The following is a 25,117-nucleotide window of genomic DNA, read 5'->3' on the forward strand; positions in this document are numbered from 1 at the left end:
TACCATCTTACTTTTTAACCTATTTTCCCAGTTCACGTTAGCCATATAATTGCTTTTATTTAAGTTTGAGACACTAGATTGAGGCCCAAATTTCTCACCCTCAAACTGAACGTGAAATTCTACCGCATTATGATCACTCTTATCCAGAGATAATTTGCTATGTGGTCATTAATTAATCCTGTCTCATTATACATTATCAGGCCTAAAATAGCCTATCTCTGATTGGTCCAACAGTGTGCTGTTCTCAGAAACAATCTAGAATTCTCTATGACCTCATTTTCCAGGCTATCATTGACAATTTGACTCATTCAATCAATATGAAGATTAAAATCACCCATGATTATAGCAGTACCTTTATTACAAACCCCCATTATTTCTTGATTTAACCTCTGCCCTACCAGTGTAGCTGATGACACCCTCCTGTCCCTGACCACAGACCTGAAATAGGGGGTGTAACTGCCTCCTGGAACAAAGTATCCAGGTAACATTTCCCCATCCCTGATGCATCTCAATGTCCTATGCTCGGACTCCATCTCAACAACTCTGAGCCAAAGTTTCTCAAGCAGCAGATGTAGTTGCCGTGGAACACAGACAGAGGTGTCCACCAGCTCCCACATGTTACAGCCTTGCCAGCGATGCCCACATTGTATGGATGAATAAATAAATAACAACTCTTTTATGAAGTCAGTGGAACAGAAAGCAATTCTATGAATGGATTTTTATTGCAGTAATGACTGTCGTAGTGAGAAAAAGGATTTCAGGCCAACAAACGCATCATCATAAGTAATTTTAGTCACTGGACAAGAGCCATATTGATAATCATTTTCCAACATTCTCTCATAGGAGGACAGCTTTAAAAGTCCTATTATTTGGAGGTAGATTTAATGTATTTGTTGATCCTATGTATTACTGTTAGCCGTCAGGTTAGGGGCTTATCCTTATATCATCTTTTTGTACAAGGGTGTAACCTTTGCAATTCTTCAGTCCTCTGGCACCTTGAAGGAGGATTGAAAGATTATAGCCTGTGCATCCGCAATTTCTCCCCTTACATCCCTCAGTATCCTGGGGACTTATCAATTTTAATCCAGTATTTCTAATGTCTTCTCTTTATCAATAATAAGTCCACTAGCAGTGAGTTCAGGAGTAGGCCTTACAGGCTGTTGAGCCTGCTCCGCCATTCAATACGATCATGGCTGATCCTCTGTCTCAACTTTACATTCTCACCTGCTCCCCATATCCTTTAATTCCCTGACAGTCCAAAAATATGACTATCCCAGCCTTAAACGTATTCAACAATGGAGCATCCACAACCTCCTGGAGTGGAGAATTCCAACCTATTGAGTGAAGAAACCATCATCTCATCGTCATCATCTTGCATCTACACCTGCCCGTTTCTTGCATTTCCCTGGTTGATGTAGCTAACCCTGTTCCATGTAACCCCACCCCATTTATCTTGTGCTGTAATATCTCCCCCTCATTCTGTAATGATTGAATTCAGGTGAAACTTTACCCAGAGAGTAGCTGAGGTAAGTAGCATTGATACATTTAAGGGAAGCGAGCTAAACACACAAGGGTGAAATGTTGATGGAGTGAGATAAGGAAGGGTGGGAGGGGGCTCGTGTGGAGCACTAACAGCAGCACAGATTTGTCCCGATGCTGTCAGTGCCAAGTAAGGCTGAGGATTCACTGGAGAGCCAGCAGAAGAGGATGGAGGATGGAGGGATTGGATTAAGAGGAGTGATCACGGTTTTAACGGAAAAGTATGAGAAGTGATCTGAATGCCACTTTTAGGATTCTAGAGGGACTTGATGGCATCGACCATGACACGCTATTTCACAGTGTGCAGAGGCAGTAAAATAGGAAGGTGAAACAAAACTTCAATCGGAGGGGGAAGGGAAGAGGTGGAGAGGGGAGGAGGGAAGGGTGAGGGGGGTGGGTGGGAGGGAAGGGTGAGGGGGTGGGAGGGGGTGGGAGGGAGGGGGAGGGGGAGGGGTGAGGGAGGGGGGAGGGAGGGGGGGAGGGGGGAGGGAGGGGGGGAGGGAGGGGGAAAGTGGAGAGAGGAGGGGGGCAGGGAGAAGGGGGCAGAGGGGGGAGGGGGAGGGGGGGGAGGGGGAGGGGGAGGGGGAGGAGGGGGTGGGGGAGGGGGGGAGGGGGAGGGGGAGGGGGAGGAGGGGGTGGGGGAGGGGGGGAGGGGAGGAGGGGAGGGGGTAGGGGAGGGGGTGTGAGGAGGGGGTGTGAGGAGGGGGGCTGTGACGGGGAGGGGGTGTGAGGAGTTGGGGGAAGGAGGTGTGAGGGGTTGGGGGGAGGGGGATGTGAGGGGGTGTGTGTGGGGTGGGGGTGTGTGTGGGTGGGGGTGGGGGGAGGGGGTGTGGGGGTGGGTGGGGGGAGGGGGTGTGTGAGGGGGTGGGGGGGAGGGGGATGTGAGGGGGTGTGAGTGGGGTGGGGGTGGGGAGGGGGGGTGTGAGGGGGTGTGTGAGGGGGTGGGGGGAGGGGTGTGTGAGGGGGTGGGGGGAGGGGGGTGTGAGGGGGTGTGTGTGGGTGGGGGTGGGGAGGGGGTGTGTGAGGGGGTGGGGGGAGGGGGTGTGTGAGGGGGTGGGGGGAGGGGTGGGGGGAGGGAGTGGTGGGGGGAGGGAGGGGGAGTGAGGGGGATGGCGGAGTGAGGGGGGAGGGAGGAGGGGTGGGAGGAAGGAACATGAGGAGGGAGAGGAGATTGGAGGAGGCAGAATGGATTGGGGAGGGAGAGGGGAGAGTGGGAGGAGGGAGTGAGAGACGGGAGGAGAGAGATGGGATGGAGATGTGAAGGGGGAAGATGGAGAGGATGGAAATGGGGAAAGAAGGAGAGGGGAAGAGGGGAGGGAGAGGGTTGTGTGGAAGAAGGAGATGGGTAGAGAGGGAGGGGTGAGGAGGGAGAGAGGGAAAGAGACAGAGGGGAGGGGAGGAGAGGAGGGACAGGGAGGGAGATGTGGAGGGGAGCGAGGGAGAGATGGGAAGGAGGGAGAGGGTGAGGGAGGAGGGAGGAGGAGGAAGGTAGGAAAAGCAGAAGAGGAGGGGGAGGGGGATAAAGGAGCAAGAGTGGGGGGAGGGGGTAGAGGTGGATGGGAGGAGGGGTGGGGGGTTGAGGTGGAGGGGTGGAGGGGAGGAGGGGGATAGAGAAGAAAGAGTGGGTTGAGGGGAGGGGGTAGAGGTGGACGGGAGGAGAGGTGGGGGGGAGGAGGAGGAGGGGTGGGGAGGAGGAGGAGGCGTGGGGAGGAGGAGGAGGAGGGGGGGGGGAGGAGGAGGAGGAGGGGGGGGGGGGGGGAGGAGGAGGAGGGGTGGGGGGGAGGTGGGGGGAGGAGGAGGAGGAGGAGGCGTGGGGGGGAGGTGGGGAGGAGGAGGGGTGGGGGGGAGGAGGAGGAGGGGGGGAGACAGAAGCCTTGGTTTGGGAGTAGCTGAGTGAGGAAGCCATTAGTGAGCAGAGTGACTTAGAGCTGGCAGCTGTCACCAGACTGGGGAAACAGCAGCTGGATCCAGTCAGTCTCTGGGTCTTATGGAAAAGGCAGCAAACTGCTTGGGCCGCCGCTATGCTGGGGAAGGATTACATGCTGGCTATCATCATTGTCAACTATGACGGTGGGTAAGATACTGGAACAATGTGGAGGGGGGATAATATAAACACACGGCAGGCTTTGCCTCGCCGCTGCTCTCGGCGCTGTGCAGGGAGATGCTGCGGACCGGAGATTAAAACGTGGTGCATTAGCGGCTCTCCCCTTCCTCCCATTCAATCTCCATTCATTCTAACGATAGCGATTCTTGCAGGTTTTAACTCCGGAATTAAGGCGACAGAGGTGTCTTTTATGTACTTGGGGGTATGGGGCAATTTTCTGTGAGTGCTGTCTGTGTATTCACCCTCCGCAAGGAAATCACCATCAGATCAGAGGGACAGCAGCGAGTTGCCAGAGTGTGTGTGTGTGTGTGTCTGTGTGTGTGTTTGGCATGAGCTGCACAGAAGGGCACAATCCTGCCTTTTTGATTCCCTGGTCCGTCCGCACTGAGCAGGTCTCTCAACAACAGCAGCAACTTGCATTTAGATAGCGCCTGTTATACAGGCGAACGGCCACCCCCCCCCAAAGCGCTTGGCAGGAGGACCACCAGATGAAATTTTGACACCGTCCACATAAAGAGATATTAGGGCAGATAACCAAAGCTCAGTTAGGTTTTAAGGAGCATCTTAAAGGTAGAGAGAGAGGGGTAAAGGGAGGCGGAGGGGTTTAGGGAGGGAATTCCAGAGTTTGTGGAGTGGGCAGTTGAAGGTATGGTTGCCAGTGGTAGAGTGGTTAAATCAGGACCTCTCAACGTCTGGGCTCAGGGCTCAGCTTTAGCAGAAAGGGGATTGGAATTGGCGTGAGTTCCCATCCCAAACCCGCAATCAGAGGGATCAGCAAATAGCTGCTACTGTGGTGCTAAAGGGGTTAAGTTACGAGGAGCAGCTCCACTGACCAGGCTTGTATTCCCTCGAATATAGAAGATTAAGGGATGATCTAATTGAGTTGCTTAAGACGATTAAAGGATTTGATAGGGTAGATAGAGAGAAACTATTTCCCTGGCAGGGGAGGGGGGCTGGGGGGAACAAGGTGGCATAACCTTAAAATTAAAGCCAGGCCAATCAGGGGTGATGTCAGGAAGCACTGCTTCACACAAAAGGTAATGGAAATCTGGAACTCTCTCCCTGAAAAAAGCTGTTGAGGCTGGCAATCAATTGAAAATTTCAAAACTGCAACTGATAGATCGTTGTTAGGCAATTTATTGAGAGATATGGAACTAAGGCAAGCAGATGAAGTTAAAGATTCAGATCAGCCATTATCTAATTAATGGTGGAACAGGCTTGAGGGACTGAATGGCTGAAGGCAAATGGTATGTTGGCCTTCACGGTGAGATGATTCGAGTACAGGAACAGGAGCTTGGCCTAAATAGCCAAGTGGTTATGGTACTGGGCTTGTAACCCCAAGATCAAGAGTTCAAATCTCACAATGGCAAACTATGGAACAATGTGACTTCATCTGAAACAGATGGAAACAGGTTTGTACTCGAAAGAGTATCAAGAGTTCAGATCTCACAATGGCAAACTATGAAACAATATAACTTCATCTGAAACAGATGGAAACGGGTTTGTACTCGAAAGAGTTACATCTTCTTAACGCTTGGCCTAAATAGCCAAGTGGTTATGGTACTGGGCTTGTAACCCCAAGATCAAGAGTTCAAATCTCACAATGGCAAACTATGTAACTTCATCTGAAACAGATGGAAATGGGTTTGTACTCGAAAGAGTTACAGGAACAGGAGCTTGGCCTAAATAGCCAAGTGGTTATGGTACTGGGTTTGTAACCCTAAGATCAACAGTTCAAATCTCACAATGGCAAACTATGAAACTATGTAACTTCATCTGAAACAGATGGAAACGGGTTTGTACTCGAAAGAGTTACAGGAACAGGAGCTTGGCCTAAATAGCCAAGTGGTTATGGTACTGGGTTTGTTAACCCCAACATCAACAGTTCAAATCTCACAATGGCAAACTATGAAACTATGTAACTTCATCTGAAACAGATGGAAACGGGTTTGTACTCGAAAGAGTTACAGGAACAGGAGCTTGGCCTAAATAGCCAAGTGGTTATGGTACTGGGTTTGTTAACCCCAACATCAAGAGTTCAAATCTCACAATGGCAAACTATGAAACAACGTAACTTCATCTGAAACAGATGGAAATGTGTTTGTACTCGAAAGATCTACAGGAGCAGGGATGCCTTGCTGCAGTTATACAAGGCCTTAGCGAGACCACACCTGGAATATTGTGTGCAATTTTGGTCTCCTTATCTGAGGAAGGATGTTTTTGCTATAGAGGGAGTGCAGCGAAGGTTTACCCGACTGATTCCTGGGATGGCGGGACTGATATATGAGGAGTGATTGAGTCGGTTAGGATTATATTCGCTGGAGTTCAGAAGAATGAGGGGGGATCTCATAGAAACCTCTAAAACTCGAACAGGACTAGACAGGGTAGATACAGGAAGGATGTTCCCGATGGTGGGGGAGTCCAGAACCAGGGGTCACAGTCTGAGGATACGGGACAGACCATTTAGGGCTGAGATGAGGAGAAAGTTCTTCACCCAGAAAGCGGTGAGCCTGTGGAATTCGCTACCACAGAAAGTAGTTGAGGCCAAAACATTGTATGTTTTCAAGAAGGAGTTAGATATCGCTCTTGGGGTGAAAGAGATCAAAGGATATGGGGAGAAAATGGGAGCAGGCTATTAAGTTGGATGATCAGCTATGATCATGATGAATAATGGAACAGGTTCAAAGGGCCGAATGGCCTACTCCTGCTCCTATTTTTAATGTTTCCTGTTTCTCCTGTCCCATTGATCCTTCTGGGAATTAGGTTTGGCTGTGGACATAGAATTTTTCTCTCCCATTCACATAGTTAGCATTCACCATGAACAGTAATTTTATTGAAACAATGGAAGCCACTTGTGAGGGGGGTTGGGGGGGTGATGGGAGAATTTGAGGGAACAAGGGACTAACGCTCAGCTCGTCTGTTCCTGACGGCACCCTGCCTGACGTGACTGACCCAATGTACTTTCTGATAATTAGTTATGTCCCAGTGTAAGTTGCAAGGACTTGCAGCATACATGTGCCAGTCTTGTCTCCCACTCCAGCAGACTAGGGGTTCAATCCAACTGCAGAGACTTGAGCTCAAAATCAAGGCTGACAACTCCCAGTGTCTGAACTGAGGAAGTGTTGCATTGTTGGAGGTACTGTCTTTCGGGTGAGATGTTAAACTGATGTCCCTTTGCCCCCTGATGTGATAATGGTGGTGTAGTAATGTCATTGGGCTGGTAATCCAAGACCCAGGCTAATGCTTTGGGGACATGGGTTCAAATCCCACCATGGCAGCTGGTTCTGGATCTGGAATTGTAAGCTTGTCTCAGTAATAATGACCATGAAACCATTGCTGATCATCATAAAAACCCATCTGCTTTCACTAATGCCCTTTAGCGAAGGAAGTCTGCCATCCTTACCTGGTCTGGCCTACATGTGACTCCAGACCCACAGCAATGTGGTTGACTCTTAAATGCCCCCTGAAATGGCCCAGCAAGTCACTCAGTTCAAGGGCATTTAAGGATGGGCAACAAATGCTGGCCTTGCCAGCGCTGCCCACATCCCATGACAGAATAAATTTTAAAAATAATTAATAATTTAGGCTTGGGGCTTATATGAGGCTTAATTTGAAAGCTTGAACTTCAGAAATGTAGTAAACAGTGAGGTGGATAGTGACAAACTGGTGAAAAGGACTGACGTGATGCATGGAATTGTGAAGTGATTTATTTTGGTAGGAAGAATGAGTAGAGGCAATATAAACTAAATGCTACAATTTTAAAGGAGGCGCAGGAACAGAGAAACAGAGAGGGTTTATTTACACAAATCTTTGACGGGTAGGGCAAATTGAGAAGTCTGTGAAAAGACACACACAACCCTAAGCTTTAAATAGAGACATAGAGTGCAAAAGCAAGGGAATTTAGCTAAATTTTTTTATAAAACATTGGATCGGTCTCAGCTGGAGTCTTTTGGCCAATCCAAGCCATTGTATTTTAAGAAGGATGCCAAAGCCTTGGAGATGGTGGAGAGTTCGCTAGAATTCCTAGAAAATCTTCCAAACCCTCAACCTCTGCCATCTAGAAGGACAAGGGCAGCAGATAGATGGGAACACCGCCACCTGGAAGATCCCCCCTCAAGTCACACACCATCCTGGCTTGGAAATATATCGCCGTTCCTTCACTGTCGCTGGGTCAAAATCCTGAAACTCCCTCCCTAAAAGCACTGTGGGTGTACCTACACCACATGGACTGCAGCTGCTCCACAAGGCGGCTCACCACCAAATTCTCGAGGGCAATTAGGGAGGGGCAATAAATGCTGGCCTCACCAGCGACGCCCACATCCCCGTGAATGAACAAATAAAAAACATTGGGAACAGGGAAGAACTTAGAGCATGGAGAAATTGGAGAAGCTGGGACTTTTCTTCATTGAGCAGCGAAGGTTATGAGGAGATTTGACTGAGACATTCAAAACCTTGAAGGGTTTTGAAAGAACAAGTGAGTGGAAACTGTTTCCAATGGTGGCAAGTTTGGTAACCAGAGGACACCAATTTAAGGAGACTGCAAGAATCGGAGGCAACATGTGGAAATTTTTTTAACACAGCAAGTTGTTGTGATTTGGTGTGCAATATTTGAAAGAGTGGTAGAAGCAGAATCATTAATCGCATTCAAAAAGGAATTGGATAAATGAAAAAAGAAAAATTTGTCAGGTTGTGGGAAGCAGGGAGGTCTAATTGGATAGTTCTTCCAAAGAGGCAGCACAGACACTATGGTCCAAACTGATTCTTTCTTTGCTGTTTTTTCAATTATTCTATGACTCTTTAAGGACAGGGGCTCTCTCATCTGTCCTGGCCAATATTTATCCAGTGAAGCAGATTATCTGCTCATTCACTTCATTGCTTTTTGTGAGACCATACTGTGCGCAAATTGGCTGCCATGTTTCCTACATTGCAACAGTAACTATACTTCAAAAGTGCTTACAGAAAATGCCAGAAGTACTCGGCAGGTCTGGCAGCATCTGTGGAGAAAGAAACAGCATTAACATTCCAAATCTGTGACCTCTCATCTGATCTGATTTCATCCACAGTATTTTGCTTTTGTTCACAAGCACTTAATTGGCTTTGGGACATCCAGAAATCGTGAAAGGTGCTGTAGAAATGGAAGTTCAATCTTTCTGAAAGTGTCAGAAATATATGTCCTGTAATTCCACTTGCAGGTTCAATTCATTCTGTCAGGGTTACTGAAGAATCTTTGTTATAAAGACGTTATCAGTGTTAATATGAATTATACTGATTAGGCAGTTTTGCTAACTGTTCCCCTTAACATCTTGAAAACTTCGATTAAGTCACTCCTTACCAATTTTAACTTCCAGGGAATACAACCTTAGTTTGTTTAATCTCTCCTTGCAGTTTAACCCGTGGAGTCTAGTTATCATTCTGATGGATCAATGTTACACTCCCTCAAGCTCAGTATATCCTTCCTAAATTCTGGTGTCCGGAACTGTTCACAGTAACTCCAGGCTTGGCCTAACCAGAGCTCTGTATAGTTGAATAATGACTTCCACCACTTTGTATTCTAAATGGAGCACTTTCCTATTGTGAGGGCTCAGTGTTAGCATTGACTATTCTAAGGTCAGGTATAGATGCAGAATGGAGCTCCCTCTGTTCTGGTCCATCAACATGTTTGACAGTCAGTCTCAGAAACAGTGATCCCAGTGATCCGCTCTACCTGGGAGAGAGTCAGGACAGATTAGTGACTAAAAAGTCAGTATGGATTGTGAAAGCCAAATTGTGTCCGACTAACAATCAAGCTTTTTGATCACCGATCGGTGATTATAGAATGGTTGTGGCACCGAAGGGCATTCAGTCCATCATGTCCCTGCCAGTTCTCTGCAAGCGCACTCACCTAGTCCCACTGCCCTACCTCTTCCCATATGGCACAAATTTTTAGTATTCAGATAATTATCCAATTCTCTTTTGAAGGCATTGATTAAATCTACCTCCACCACACTCTCAAGCAGAGCATTACAGGCGCAAAAAAAGAGTTTCCTTATGTTGCAGTTACTTCATTTGCCAATCACCTTAAATCTTAAACCCTCAGGTTCTTGGCCGTTCCAGCAGCAGGAACTATGTTTTCCTATCTGTCCAGATCCCTCATGATTTTGAACACCTCTATGAAATCTCTTCTTCATCTTCTCTACTCCAATGAAAATCTGCATTCCTGGAAAATCATTCTCCTGAATTTTTTCTGCAGCTTCTCTAAATCCTTCACATCCTTCCCAAAGTACAGTGCCCAGAATTGGACACAATGCTTTAGCGGAGGCTGAACCAATGTTTTATACAGGTCTAACGTAACTTCCTTGCTTTTGTGCTCTCATGCCCCTATTTATAAGGCCCATGATCCCATATGCTTTATTAACCACTTTCTCAATCTGTCCTGTCACCTTAAATGACTTGTGCACAATTACACCCAGGTCAGTCTGCTCCTGCGCCCCTACAAGAGTTTTACCCTTTCTTTTATATTGTCTCCCTGCATTATTCCTATCAAAATGAATCACTTCACACTTCTCTGCATTAAATTTCACCTGCCACTTGTCTGCCCATTCCACCATCCTGTCTATGTCCCCTTAAAGTTTAACATTATGTCCTTCACAGTTCACAATACTTGTAAGTTTCGTATCATCTGCAAAGTTAGAAATTGTGCCCTGTACACCAAAGTGCTCAGTCATTAATATATATATCAAGAAAAGTTGGGGCCCCAACACTGAACACTGGGAAATTCCAGTATAAACCTTCCTCTAGTCTGAAAAACAACTGTTCACTACTGCTCTCTATTTTCTGTCACTCAGCCAATTTCATATCATAGAAACATAGAAACTAGGAACAGGAGTAGGCTATTCAGCCCTTCGAGCCTGCTCTGCCATTCAATATGATCATGGCTGATCCTCTATCTCAATTCTATTTTCCTGCTTTCTCTCCATACCCCTTGATGCCCCTAATATCTAAAAATTTATCAATTTCTTTCTTGAATATACTCAGTGATCCGGCCTCCACAGCCCCCTGTGGTAGAGAATTCCACAGAGTGACCACCCTCTGAGTGAAGAACATTTTCCTCAGCTCAGTCCTAAATGGCCTGCCCCATATCCTGAGACTGTGGCACCTGGTTCTAGACTCCCCAACCAGGGGAAACATCCTCCCTGCATCTAGTCTGTCTAGTTCTGTTAGAATTTTATACGTTTCAATCAGATCCCCTCTCATTCTTCTAAACTCTCACAGGCCCAGTCAAACCAATCTCTCCTCATACGACAGTCCTGCCATCCCCGGCATCAGGCTAGTGAACCTTCATTGCACTCCCTCTATGGCAAGTATATCCTTTCTTAGGTAGGGAGACCAAAACTGCACACAATACTCCAGGTGTGGTCTCACCAAGGCCTTGTATAACTGCAGTAAGACATCCCTACTTCTAAACTCAAATCCTCTTGCAATGAAGACCAACATAACTATTTGCCTTCCTAATTGTTTGCTGCACCTGCCTGTTTACTTTCATTGACTGGTGTACAAGGGCACCCAGATCCCTTTGTACATCCACATTTTCCAATATATCACCATTTAAATAATACTCTGCCTTTCTGTTTTTCACACTGAAGAGTATAACTTCACATTTATACATGTTATACTGCACCTGCCATGTGTTTGCCCACACACACAACTTGTCTAAATTGTCCTGAAGCCTCCTTGCATCCTCCTCACAACTCACACCCCCACCCAGTTTTGTGTGTAAGCAAACTTGGAAATATTGCATTTGGTTTCCTCATCCAAGTCATTTATATATATCGTGAGTAGCTGGGGCCCAAGCCCTGATCCCTGCGGTACACCACTAATCACCCTGCCACCCGGAAAAAGACCCATTGTTTCTGGTCTGTCAACCAATTCTCAATTCATGCCAGTATATTACCCCCAATCCCATGTACTTTAATATTGCCCACTAGCCTCTTATTTGGGACCTTATCAAAAGCCTTCCTGAAATCCAAATACACCACATCCACTGGTTCTTCCTTGTCTATTCTACTAGTTACATCCTCAAAAAACTCCAGTAGATTAGTTGAGCATGATTTCCCTTTCATAAACCCATGCTGACTTTGTTTAATCCCGTTAATGCTTTCCAAGTGTTCTGTAATCACATCTTTTATAATTGACTCTAGCATTTTTCCCACTACTGATGTTAGACTAACTGGTCTGTAATTCTCTGTTTTTTCTCTCCCTCCTTTTTTAAATAGTGGGATTACATTTGCCACTCTCCAATCTGTAGGAACTGCTCCAGAGCCTATAGAATTTTGGAAGATGACCACCAATGCATCCAATATTTCCAGGGCCACTTCCTTTAGTACTCTGGGAATCCATGCTGCTATTGTCCCTTTGATTCCATTAGCTCTAACTTTGATCAGAAGTCTGTTGTCTGCTGCACCTTATTAAATGTCTTTTGGAAGTCTGTGTACACCACATCAACAGCACTAATCTTATCGACCCTTTCTGGTACCTCATCAAGTTAGTCAAACGTGATTTTTCCTTAAAAATTCCAACTTGGCTTTCCTTAAATAATTTGCCCAAGTGACTGTTAATTTTATCCTGAGTTATCATTTCTAAAAGTTTCCCCACCATCGAGTTTAACCTGACTGGCCTGAAGTTGCTGGGTTTATCCTTATATCCTTTTTTAAACAAGAGTGCAACATTTGCAATTCTCACTGTTCTGGCACCATTCCTGTATCTAAGATTATGGCCAGTGCTCTGCATTGCATTTAATTATATGATAAATTATTAAATTGGCTTTAGTTTTTGGTTTTTATACTAATGAATCGATGAAATCATATTTTAAAGTTGATTAATTTAGATTAAATTAAAAGCTTACTAGTATACTTATCTCATCCGCTTTCTGTTTCTCCTCTCCCTCTCTCTCCCCCTCTCTGTTCATTATAATGTCACGCCGACATCACTTTTTGATTTTTCTCAAAGATGAGGTTATAAGTGGGCAAATGTTGTGGACTTGGATTTTAAAAAGGCGTTTGATAAAATTTTAATAAAATTTGTTAGAGTACCTAGCAAAATTGAAGCTCATGGGACTAAAGGGATAGTGGCAGTGTGGACACCAAATTGGGGTGGGGGTGGGGATCAGTTAGCTCATTTGGCAAGAATGTGGTGCAGGTGTTGCCAATGTACAGGTTCAATCCTCATACTTGCTGTGATTGTTCGAGGAGGCTTGCCCTAATGCTTGAAAACCAATTGTCTCTCTAATGGAGAGAGATGCCTATGGTACTTTGTGGACTATGGGTAACTGCCTTCTATCTGGATGCCTCATTGACTCAGGGACAGGCAGTAATGGTGACTATTGTTCTCTAGACTGGAGTGAAACATAGAGTGGTGTCCCTCAAAGATTGATGTTAGCATCATGGCTTCTTTTAGAGAGTTTAATTACCTCGACTTGGGTACACAGGGCATAATTGCAAAATCTGCAGATGAGACAAAACTTGGAAATGTTGGGAACAGTGAGGAGGATAGTTTAAGATACCAAGAGGACACAGATAGGTCTGTGAAATGGGCAAACATGCGAAAGATGAATTTGAATTCGGAAAAGTGTGAGGCAATTGATTTTTCCAGGGACTATGAGGAGGAGCAGTATAAACTCAAGGTCCCTCATGGCAGACTGGTACAGACGGTAAAGTCGCACGGGATCAGAGGAGAGCTGGCAAGATGGATACAGAATTGGCTTGGTCATAGAAGACAAAGAGTAGCAGTGGAAGGGTGCTTTTCTGAATGGAGAGCTGTGACTAGTGGAGTTCCGCAGGGATCAGTGCTGGGACCTTTGCTGTTTGTAGTATACGTAAATGATTTGGAGGAAAATGTAACTGGGCTAATTAATAAGTTTGTAGACGACACTAAGGCTGGAGGAGTTGCAGATAGTGAAGAGGATTGCCAAAGAATACAACGGTATATAGATCGGTTGGAGACTTGGGCGGAGAAATGGCAGATGGAATTTAACCTGGATAAATGCAAGGTAATGCATTTTGGAAGGTCTAATACAGGGAGGAATTATACAGTAAATGGCAGAACCCTTAAGTGCATCGACGGGCAGAGGGATCTGGATGTACAGGTCCACAGGTCACTGAAAGTGGCAACACAGGTGGATAAGGGAGTCAGGAAGGCATATGACATGCTTGCCTTCATTGGCAGGGGTATTGAGTATAAAAGCTGGGAAGTCATGCTGCAGCTGTATAAATCTTGGTTAGGCCACCCTTGGAATATTGCGTGCAATTCTGGTCGCCACATTACCAGAAGGATATGGAGGCATTGGAGAGGGTGCAAAGGAGGTTTACCAGGATGCTGCCTGGTCTGGAGGTTATTAGCTATGAGGAGAGTTTGGAGAAACTCGGATTGTTCTCACTAGAGCGACGGAGATTGAGGGGCGACTTGCTAGAAGTTTACAAAATTATGAATGGCATGGACAGAGTAGGTAGTCAGAAGCTTTTTCCCAGGGTGGAAGAGTCAATTATTAGGGGACATAGATTTAAGGTGAGAGGAGAAAACTTTAGAGGAGATGTGCGGGGGAAGTTTTTTATGCAGAGGGTAGTGAGTGTCTGGAATTCGCTGCCAGAGGAGGTGGTGGAAGCAGGTACAATAGTGGTGTTTAAGAGGCAGCTTGACAAATACATGAAAAGGATGGGAATAGAGGGGTACGGACCCTGGAAGTGCAAAATGTTTTAGTTTGACAGGCAATATGAGCAGCGCAGGCTTGGAGGGCCGAAGGACCTGTTCCTGTGCTGTACTTTTCTTTGTTCTTTGTTCTTAAACTTGTGCCGCAATAGAATACATGCTTTAAGTTGGGAATTAAGCATAGCTGTCCCCAATGGGGGAAGGATTAGGAAATCATTGCAGGAGTATATAAACCTGGGAGGACCTGGGAGAGTCTGTGACTTTACTTTGCTGTCTTGGAAACAAACCTGTTTTAAGCTACAGGCTAGCTTCAGACTCATTCTTCCTCAACAGACAAATTATTGGGAATAATACTCAACAGTACAATCTTAGCGGCCTTTGCACACAATTCCTTGAAGGTGGCAGAGCAACTTAAGAGCTGTTAGAAAGGAATATGGGATCTGTGGTATAGAGTTCTAAAAACAGGGTGGAGGTGATGTGTTACAGTTCACTCAGGGAATCCAAGTTGCAATGGTAACTACACATTGTAGCTTTGAGCTGTGGATAGTGATGGTGGAGGCTCCAACATTCTTTCCCTCACATGACTGACCAGGAATCTTTCCCGCTCTTACTGTCCACCTTTGGCGTGCATTAGAAGGATTTGCAGTTGATAATCAACCTGTTATGAACGCACCTTCCTAGAATAAATAAGGAGAGACTGTTTCCAGTGACAGGAGGGTTAGTAACAAGAGGGGCACAGGCTTGAGGTGATTGGCAAAAGAACCAGAGGCAACATGAGTTTTTTTAAATGCAACAAGTTGTGATGATCTGGAATGAGCTGCCCACAAGGGCAATGGAAGCAGGTTTGGTAGTAACTTTCAAAAGGGAGTTGGATAAATACTTAAAAAGGGAAAAGTGGCTGGCACTGGGGATGGAATGAATTTTAATAACCCTATCAGAGAGACAGGCACAATTTATAAAGTGCCTTTCATGACCTCAGCATATTCCAAATCACGTTACGGCCAATGAAGTATAGTCACTTGTAGGAAACACTGCAGTTAATTTGTACACAGCAAGAGCCCAGAAACAGCAATGTGATAATGACCAGATAACCTGTTTTTTTTAAGTGCTGGTTGGTTGAGGGATAAATATTGGGCAGAAGATCCCTGCTCTTCCTCATAATAGTGCCATGAGATTTTTTTTCCATTTATCTGAGAGGGCAGACAGCACTCCTGCTCACATTGTTCTCCCTCGGTGGGAACATCAGCCTGAATTAGTGTGCTCACGTCTCTGGATGGGGCATCAACACACAACTCTCTGAGTCAGACACAAGAACGTTACCCTTGAGCCAAGGCTGACACTAATGGATTAAAGCTATGTAAAATGGGCCCAAATTTCCTTTCCTCTCATAGCCCACAACCTAAAACCCCAGCATAAAGTCACCTGATCTCTGCTTCTGTCTGTTTCATTAGCTTTGTGTAGTCTGCCTGCTGCTCTCCTCTAGGAATTTAAATCTTCACCCAGCTTTCTCAATACATTAATATATGGATTTCAGCGTGCAGAGAGAGAGAGAGAGACAGAGAGGGTAATGAGTCTGTTAAACTGTTTTAAAATTCTCTTTCGACACCTGCAGCTTTCAAATTCCATTTTAGCAGGGCTTTGTTTCCAGATCAGCATAGCGTAGGATGCTTGAAGCAGAGTCTAATTTTAGCTCTGACGTTTCTAGTGAATTGCTGAAAGAGAGACAGAGAAAGAGAGAGAGAGAGAGAGCTGGCATTGAGGTGGATTAGTGCTCTGTACTGTTTGGTCAGAGAGAGTGAATGGAGGGCAGGTTTATCACTGCATGGGGCCTGTATGTAAATAGTTACACTGTAGTAAATCCTTCGGACATAACCTCAGTAAGTCGGTGCTGTGGAAAACACGCTGTTGTGCCAGTTAGAATAGGAGTAGGGTATTTGCCAACTATCCTTCTTTCTGTAATAACCTCTGACCCCTATCCCATTCTCTGTCACACTCTCTGACCCCTATCCCATTCTGTCACAGTCTCTGTCACAGTTTCTGACCCCTATCCCATTCTCTGTCGCACTCTCTGACCCCTATCCCATTCTCTGTCGCACTCTCTGACCCCTATCCCATTCTCTGTCACACTCTCTGACCACTATACCATTCTCTGTCACACTCTCTGACCCCTATCCCACTCTCTGTCACACTCTCTGACCCCTATTCTGTTCTGTCACAGTCTCTCACATTCTCTGACCCCATCTCACTCTCTGTCACACTCTCTGATCCCTATCCCATTCTCTGTCGCACTCTCTGACCCCTATCCCGTTCTGTCACTGTCCCTGTCACACTCTCTGACCCCTATCCTGTTCTCTGTCACAGTCTCTGAATCACACTCTGACCCCTATCCCACTCTCTGTCACAGTCTCTGATACATTCTCTGACTCCTGTCACAGTCTCAGTCACAATTTCTGGTTCAGCACCTTTCCTTTGTGATGCCCATTATTAAAAGCTCTGTTTCAGATTGGTTATAAATCTTCAAAATAAGCATTCAAATAAAAACCAAAAATGCTGAAAAATCAGAACTGCTCCCACTTTCTGATCTCATTTCCTCTTTTTCCTCTTCTTCATTACAAGATTAACTTATATTCTTAAAGCACCCAAGATGTCCCAAACCACTTTACAGCCAATTAAATCCTTTTGAGGTCACTGGTGTGATGAAGGATACACATTTTGCGCACAGCAAGCTCCCACACACAGCAATGTGATAACGACCAGACATTGTTTTCAAGCGAGTTTTTTTCCGAAGGGTAAATATTGGCAGGATACCACGGGGAACTCCCCTGGTCAGGAAATCCTCATTGAGATGGCACAGAGAGAGGCCACCCAGCTCATCATCCCTGTGTCTCTTTCTAAATATTGGCTGAGGAATTTATGAAAGCCATCGCTACCAACAGTGCAGCATGGCCTCAGTACAGGAACAGCCGAGATTTGGAGTTCAAGTCTCTGGCATGGAGCTTGAACCAGCAGCCTTCTGACTCAGAGGCAAGACAGCTGACAACCACTGGGCCGGGCCTGACAGATCTGTGTTCAGTTATTATTAGCCCACACGCACAGCTTCTTTTAGATGCACCCACGCCTCACAGACAACCCAATTCCATAGCTACTAACACAAGTGGATGTTGAACGTGGAGCAGCATTTCTTGAGATGTATGTGCTCAACCCAACTGTCAAGGACAGTGGTAATTAAAGCTTTTAATGGAAGTTGTTACAAGTGCAGCACAACCTCCTTGTACGGAGATGCCTACCACCCCTTTATAACGCTGACTTGCTTCATTAAGGATGACATGAGGACTTGGGAGTGGGTGTGTCGGGGGAGGTGGTGCTTTGGATTGGAATCCGATGGGTCTCTAATCGTCTGGGAGACGGGGATGCATTCCTACTCTTCCTGGCTCAACAAAGGAAAGTTACCCGGAAACCCTCATCGCTTTCCTGATCCTCTCCACAGTAGCCTGTCTCTTTAACATCCTCCAGCCTTGATTCCCAAAGGGGCTAAAATATGAAGGGGGAAGAAGTGATGCTTCAGTTGTAAAGAGCCTTGTTCAGACCCCCCTCTGGAGTAATTGGGTTCAGTTCAGGACAACACACCCCAGGAAGAATAAGCCCTGATTCACCAGAATGATACCAGCACATAAAGGGTTAAACTTTGAAGCCAGATTAAGTAAACCTGGCTCATGGATGGTCTATTTGGGGTGTTTAACATGATAAGTAGGATTTGTTAGGGTCAATATAGAGAAACTGTACTCCAGAACAAGTAGGCATAAGCTTAAAATAAGAGCCAGGTCATTCATGGGTAAAATCAGGAAGCGAGTCTTCACATAAAGGGTAGTGGAAATCTGGAATTCTCTCACCCCTGGATGGTGGGGGGGGGGCGCAGTGAAGATTTCAAGCCTGAGATTGATAGGTCTTTGTTGGGTAAGGGTATCGAGGGATATGGAGTAAAGGTGGGCAGATGGAGCTGAGGTATAGATCAGCCGTGATTTGAATGGTGGGATAGGCTGGAGGGGTTGAATGGCTTCTTCCTCTTCCTATGAAGGTTTCAAGGTTACAAAGGGGAATCGAAACAGGTTGCAGAGTGGTAGAGGATTCACAATATCCAGTGCAACAAATGATAAGTTTTTAAATCTCTTGGCGGGTGTTTGAAAGTCATGACATTGGTAGCAACATGCATACTGTGTCCCGTTATAAATCCATTAAAGTCTTCCAGTCACTCTCGTTAGCCATCAGAGTTGATATTGTCCCATGACCATCACTACTGTATCCTATTTGGTATGACTGTAATTGAAGGCATTGGGTTCTAGAATGACTTGGCACACCACACATTCTCAGTCAGGCCTCAGTCTGAGATCACCTTGTTCCACTGCAGTACATGCTCTCCATTTATAGCCTGTGTACCAAAATATCATCCTCATCTGAATAGTTATAATCAATAACGTGGCTATTTCTCAATCACAAGATGTCACTGTTCCCAACTGTGCTCTTCACACAATAGCTTTTAAACAAATTGGGATGTGGATGCTGCTGACATTTGTTCCCCATTCACAAGTTGCTCCCTGAGAAGGTGGTGGTGAGCCGCCTTCTTGAACCGTCGTGGGTAAATCCACAGGAGGGAGTTCCAGGATTTTGACCTAGCAACGATGAAAGACCAGTGAAAATATTTTCAAGCCAGGATGGTGTGGAAAGGAGAACCTGCAGGTGGTGATGTTCCCATAGGTCAGCAGTTCATGTCCTTCTAGGTGGTAGGGGTCGCGAGTTTGGAAGGGGCTGTCGAAGGACTTTTGACGAGTTGATGCAGTGAATCTTGTAGATGGTACACACTGCTGCCACTGTGTGGAGGGAGTGAATGTTTAAGGTGGTGAATAGGACAGTAATCAAGCAGCCTGCTTTCTTCCTGGATTGTGTTGAGCTTCTTGAGTGTTGTTGAGGCTGTGCCAAGTTACAAAAAGCGTAACATACTTTTTAAAATTTTCTCCTCCTCCTCCATTGATTTTACCCTCTTTTGAAGCTTGAAGTCACCATATGTCCTTTTAGGGAAGTGAGATTGCCTTAGTGGCTCCAGCTTGGAGATGAAGGTTGAAAACCAAGTCAACCGCAGCAAACTGGACAATCCGAGTGTTACTAGTTATTTTATCATTCGTTCACAGGATGTGGGAGTCGCTGGCTAAGCCAGCATTTATTGCCCATCCCTGTTCAGTGGGTATTTAAGAGTGAACTACATTGCTGTAGATCTGGAGTCACATGTAGGTTAGACCAGGTAAGGAGGGCAGATTTCCTTCTCTAAAGGACATTAGTGAACCAAGTGGGTTTTTACGACAATTGGCAATGGTTTCATCAGACTTTTAGGGCTCAACTTTCTGTGCCCACTGGCGTCGGGTGAGTGGGCAATATGGCAAGAAGGCCAAAAAATCAGTTTCACAATGTCGTGTAACCGGTTTACGATTGTCTGCTCAGCTGGTCAATGGTGTTTCCTGCCATTGGACGTCGGAAGCTTCGTTGTAATACATCTGCTTATCATTATAAGACCAGCCCACCGGACTGGTTCCCCACCCACCACGCTGGATTGGCCACCCACGTCAGCATCCATTGCCCGCCCACACATTTCACAACTGCTCATAAGCAACGTGCACCCGGTGAGCCCCACTTCGCTCGAGACTTTGGGGTTTGATGCCTACCTTGCTTCGGACAGCACGCAAATTCATCACTGCCAGGCGTCGCAGGTAGCACCACGTCACTTCCACGGAGGCTCATGGGCAGGTCTCTACCTACCCGGCCAGCCATAAGGTGGGGGTGGCTTTGTACAGCTGCAAGGCTAGGGCATGCTTGGGGAAGGGGGTGAAGTGGCCTCAGGTAAGGGAAGAGGCTGCAGGGCAAGGGCATTATTGGGGAAGGGGGGTATCCCAGGGTGTGTGTGGGGGTCACAAGTTGATCTGTGCAGTTAGCCTCAAGATGGTGAGGCCTGAGGAGGCAGTCTCCAGAGGAGATGAGGCCAGATGGAGATGTGAAGGTGTGTGTGACAGAGTGTGTGGTGATGTTCCTTGAGCTGGCAGTGAGTGAGATGCCAGTGACTGTGTGATGAGTTTGATTGTGAGTTTAGAGTGATGAGATGGGTAGCCTTACACTGGCGGCACGGATGAGATCATTCATCCTCTATCTGCACTGGACGCCAACCTCTCCTGTGCATTGGCACTGATCCTCCCTGCCATAGCCTACCACGCTGGGGTGGTAATGTTGCTGCCCCTCCTGTGGTCAGAGCGTGGATAGAGGACATCACGATGGGCCTCCATGGCATCCAAAAGGCACTCGAGGGATGCGCCACTAAACCTTCAGTCGTCTTGCCTTTCAATGCCATGTCTGATTTGCAGCAGCCCCGGGCTGGAAGTACTGAGAGGTGTGTGTGCAGCTGTACTTTAAATGTGGCGCTTGGTGTGTTTCCCGGGAATGCAGAGTTAATGTGGTGGGTTTGGGACCATACAGTGTGAGAAGCCCCCGTTGTGGCTGACAGGGAAACCATCACTTTACCCACCAATGCACTTTGCGCAAATCTGGGACATTTCTGCCCTTAGTTCCAGATTTTTATTGAACTCAAATTTATCTGTTGTGGTGGGATTTGAACCCAGGTGTCCAGAGTATTATCCTAGATTACTAGTCTAGTAACAATATGACTATGCCACCATCTCCCCTCCACTATTTAGGATTGATAAGCCATTCTGCATCACTGATGGAAGGTAAAGGAGTGGATTAATGACTGGGGGCTGAGACTTGTCCTGTGAGGTCTTCCCAATGTGTCATCAGCTGCAACATTTTAACTGCTTGAGCCCCAGCAATACAACAACAACTTGCACTTAAGTAGCAACTGTAATATAGTAAAAACATCCAAAGTTGCTTCACAGGAGCAATTATTAAACTAGGTTTGACACTGAACAACATAAGAACATAAAAACAAAAAACTGGGGATGCTGGAAATCCAAAACAAAAACAGAATTACCTGGAAAAACTCAGCAGGTCTGGCAGCATCGGCGGAGAAGAAAAGAGTTGACGTTTCAAGTCCTCATGACCCTTCCACAGAAGGACATATTTGGTCAGGACACCAAAAGCTTGGTCAAAAGGGGAAGACTTTAATGGCATCTTAAGGAGAGTGTTAGAGAGGCAGAGAAGTTTAGGGAGGGAACTCCAGAGCTTAGAGCCGGGCAGCTGAAGGCATGACCGCCGATGGTGGCTCGCTGGAAATTGGATGTGTAAGAGGGCAGAATTGGAGGAGGGCAGATACCTCGGAGGGCTTACTCAGGTTTCGGGGATATGGAGGGCCAAGGTCCATGCGGCAGTGAGTTCCACATTCTCGCTCCTCTGACGAAATTCCTCCTAAATTCTTAACTTGACCAGCTAGTGACTAACTTATTATTTTGCCGACTCTCCCAACTGTTCAGACCTCCTCACAAGTGGAAACAGTTCTACAGTTATTTTAAGACCTCTATCAGGTCTCCAGTTCTTTGACTGATAGCCATTATGGAGATGTGATTACAGACTGACCAAAGCTGGGAACTAAATATTCCAGGATACTTGACTTTTAGAAACGATTGACAAAATGGAAAGCGGCCGGTGGATGGGATGGGATAGCTCTGATATTACGGATGGGATCAAGACAGTGGATAGAGAGGAACTTAGGCCACACCCACTCAGGGTTTCCAGACAGCATTTCTCCCATTTCCAGCTCAGCCAGGAGCAGTGTCTGAGGGCCAAATGCACTAGACTCTAAACTTTGCCTCCTCCCTGAAACAGACCTCCAGCCGAGGACCAGTGCGAGGACAGCGCTCCCAGATCACCGTGGCCCTCGATTTCTACACTTCAGGATCCTTCCAGGTGGAAACCAGTGACATCAGCAACATCCCTTTGCTCACTGTGCATCACTGCATTAGAGAGGTCACCAAGACCCTATATGCAAGGAGTGGGGCCCTCTTTCTCTTCTCTCAAAGCAGAGAGAAGCAGAAGGAGATACTACTGGACTTTCCAATGATTCAAGGAGACATCGACTGCATCCACGTGTCTCTGCAGGCAGCACGTCTCAATGGGAAAAGTACCATAACTGCAAAGGGTTCCACTCCTTGGACGTGCAGTTGGTGTGACACCATGCACCAAGCATCATGTTGGTGAATTCCTGTTATCTTGGCTTTAGCCATGATGCTTTTATCCTGCACCAACTCAGTTCTGTAAATCTTTTCAGTACTTTCTTCAGTGCTACAACATCCTTTATTGTAATGTGCAGACGAGGGTGTTCTCAGTGCTCCAAGCGTGACTTTTATGCTTTTGTATTTTCATCCTCTGGAAGTGAATCCCAGCACTTAATTTACGCTGTTAAATGCTTTATCAGCATACGTTGCTACTTTTAGTGACTTATCAGTCTCTGCTCTCTTTGCCCCTGAACTCCATTTAGCTTCTTACCTTTGAAGATATAAGTGGCCTCCTGATTCCTCCAGTCAAAATGAACCATTTCACACTTTTCTATATTCATTTGTCATGTGCCTGCCCACTCTGCCAGCTGGTCTTGCTGGATTTTGGCATCATTACCTATACTCTCCTGTTCTCCCGCAATCTGGCTTTGTTAATGATGTGTGGTCATCTCCACCTGACATCCCTCTAGGTGCAGCATCAAGTACATCTAAAGACAAGTACATCCAAAGTCTACAGGCTGGCTGGAGATTTTCTCAGTATCCCAGTTTGGAGAGCGATGGTTTGACATGTATGTCAGACACTCAACTGACCAAACAAGAATAAGTCTAAAGAAATTGTATTGTTGCTACATAAATCATTGATCAAGCCGCATCTGATTCATTAATCATAGGGAGGGTATCATTATGGAGTGAAGTAGAGTCTATGTTAATGTAGAGTGTACATGGGCTCTGCAGGGGGTGGGGGGGGGTGGCGACACAATTGGTGGGTAGAGTTCATGGCAGGGTAGAGCAGATGGGGGCTCATTCCTAAATTATCTCACCTTGTCTCCTTACCCTGTTTAAATTGTTATGCCTTGCAAGCAATTTTTAACTAATAATGTACAATGATAAAAGTTGCTTGTTGCTGAGTTACACTGGCTCTCTGGATACTCATTGGCTGGTTATGTTGCTGAGTTACACTGGCTCTCTGGATACTCATTGGCTGGGTTATGTTGCTGAGTTACACTGGCTCTCTGGATACTCACTGGCTGGTTTATGTTGCTGAGTTGCACTGGCTCTCTGGATACTCACTGGCTGGGTCACGTTGCTGAGTTGCTGGCTGGCTTAGATGTATGCTTTGTGCTGGCTGCACTCATGAGCTGATTGTGTTGCCATAGAAACCGTTGATCTGGTCATGTTTGGGTCACATTTGGCTGATGGCAGTTGTCCCAATTTTGTGAATGGCAGGATACAACGACACAGCACAGACGGAGGCCATTCAGCCCATCATGAGTGTGCTGGGTCTTTTGAAAGAGTTATTCAATTAATCTCACTAACCTCCCCCCACCCAACCCCCACCTCTTTCCCCACGAAAATCTGTTTCAAATATTTATCTCATTTTCTTTTGAGAGATTCTTAAGGGGGACGTGGTGGGATTGGTTGCTCTCTGGGATGACCAAGCAAACCACTCCGTTCAAGGGCAATTAGACATCATATGTTGGCCTTGCCAGTGATGCCTACATCCCATGAAAGAATTTTTAAAAATGTGATTGAATCTGTTTCCATGCTCTTTCAAACAGTACACTGCAGATCATAATGCATAAAACAATTCTCCTCATTTCTCCCATGATTTTTTTGCCAGTTACCTGGGGCTGGATTTTACAGGATGCCCTAGTCTGGGAGCAGTGTTGATTGCTTTAGGATGAGACTTCCACTCCTTTCTCAGGAGGAAGACCCCCTTAGAGAGCTACCACCAATCATATAGGTGGCAGCTCTGTATTCCCAGCAGCGCCAGCCAGGAGAGTGGCCACTGCTGGAACTACAGGCAGTCCGGCCAAGGTGAGGAGGCCAGGTAAGTCCGGGGTTGGGGCGTCTCAGCAAGGGGTCTGCTGCAAGAGGGGTGGGGGATTCTGTATTCAAGAGGCTGGGAAAGAGGGTTAAAGGGGAGGATGACCTTGTGGGGAGGGTGCCTCCCATGGACCCGCAAAGGAGGTCCCATCCCCACCCACCCCCATCCCTTGCTCAACACCAGCCACGCAACTAAATCAGCCGGGGTTCTGGCATGATGTGGACCTACTCCTCCCACTGTGGGTAAAATACTGGTGGTGATGGGATGAGGCCCTTAAGTGGCTATTAATTGGTCACTTAATGGCCTCAATAGGCTCAGGGTGGGCAATATGGCCAATGACCTTCCCTTCCCAAACCCCCAACCCGTCCCCTATAAAATTTCGGACAGGTCAGGGCTGGAAGGGAAGGCTAGATTTTACGAGCTCCCGCCTCCTTCAAATCGCTGGTGGGGGAGGGGGGAGCATAAAATCCAGCTCTTTTTGCTGGTTCATGAAATGTGAGCCCATCCCTAATTGCCCTTGAGAAGGTAGTGGTGGACTCTTGAACAATTACGGCCTGTGTGGTGTAGGTACACCCGCAGTGCTGTTAGGGAGGGAGTTCCAGGGTTTTGAACCAGCGACAGTGAAGGAATGGAGATATATTTCCAAGTCAGGATGGTGAGTGGCTTGGAACTTGCAGGTGGTGGTGTTCCCATGTATCTTCTGCCCTTGTCCTTCTAGATGGTAGAGGTTGCGAGTTTGGAAGATGCTAGTTGAAGGAGGCT

General features: G+C 46.4%; 1 protein-coding gene across 1 annotated transcript in view; it reads left to right on the forward strand.

Moving 5' to 3' along the window:
• The first annotated feature begins 3,534 nt into the window (after positions 1-3,534).
• The window catches only part of apbb3 (amyloid beta (A4) precursor protein-binding, family B, member 3), an 85,038-nt gene continuing 63,455 nt past the window's right edge, over positions 3,535-25,117 (forward strand). The window contains exon 1 of the mRNA XM_041194141.1: positions 3,535-3,609. Within this exon, the coding sequence (XP_041050075.1) occupies positions 3,561-3,609 (49 nt within the window). The 5' untranslated portion in view covers positions 3,535-3,560. The remainder of the gene's footprint in view (positions 3,610-25,117) is intronic.

The sequence above is a fragment of the Carcharodon carcharias genome, chromosome 8, assembly GCF_017639515.1.
Source record: "Carcharodon carcharias isolate sCarCar2 chromosome 8, sCarCar2.pri, whole genome shotgun sequence".
Lineage (NCBI taxonomy): Eukaryota > Metazoa > Chordata > Chondrichthyes > Lamniformes > Lamnidae > Carcharodon > Carcharodon carcharias.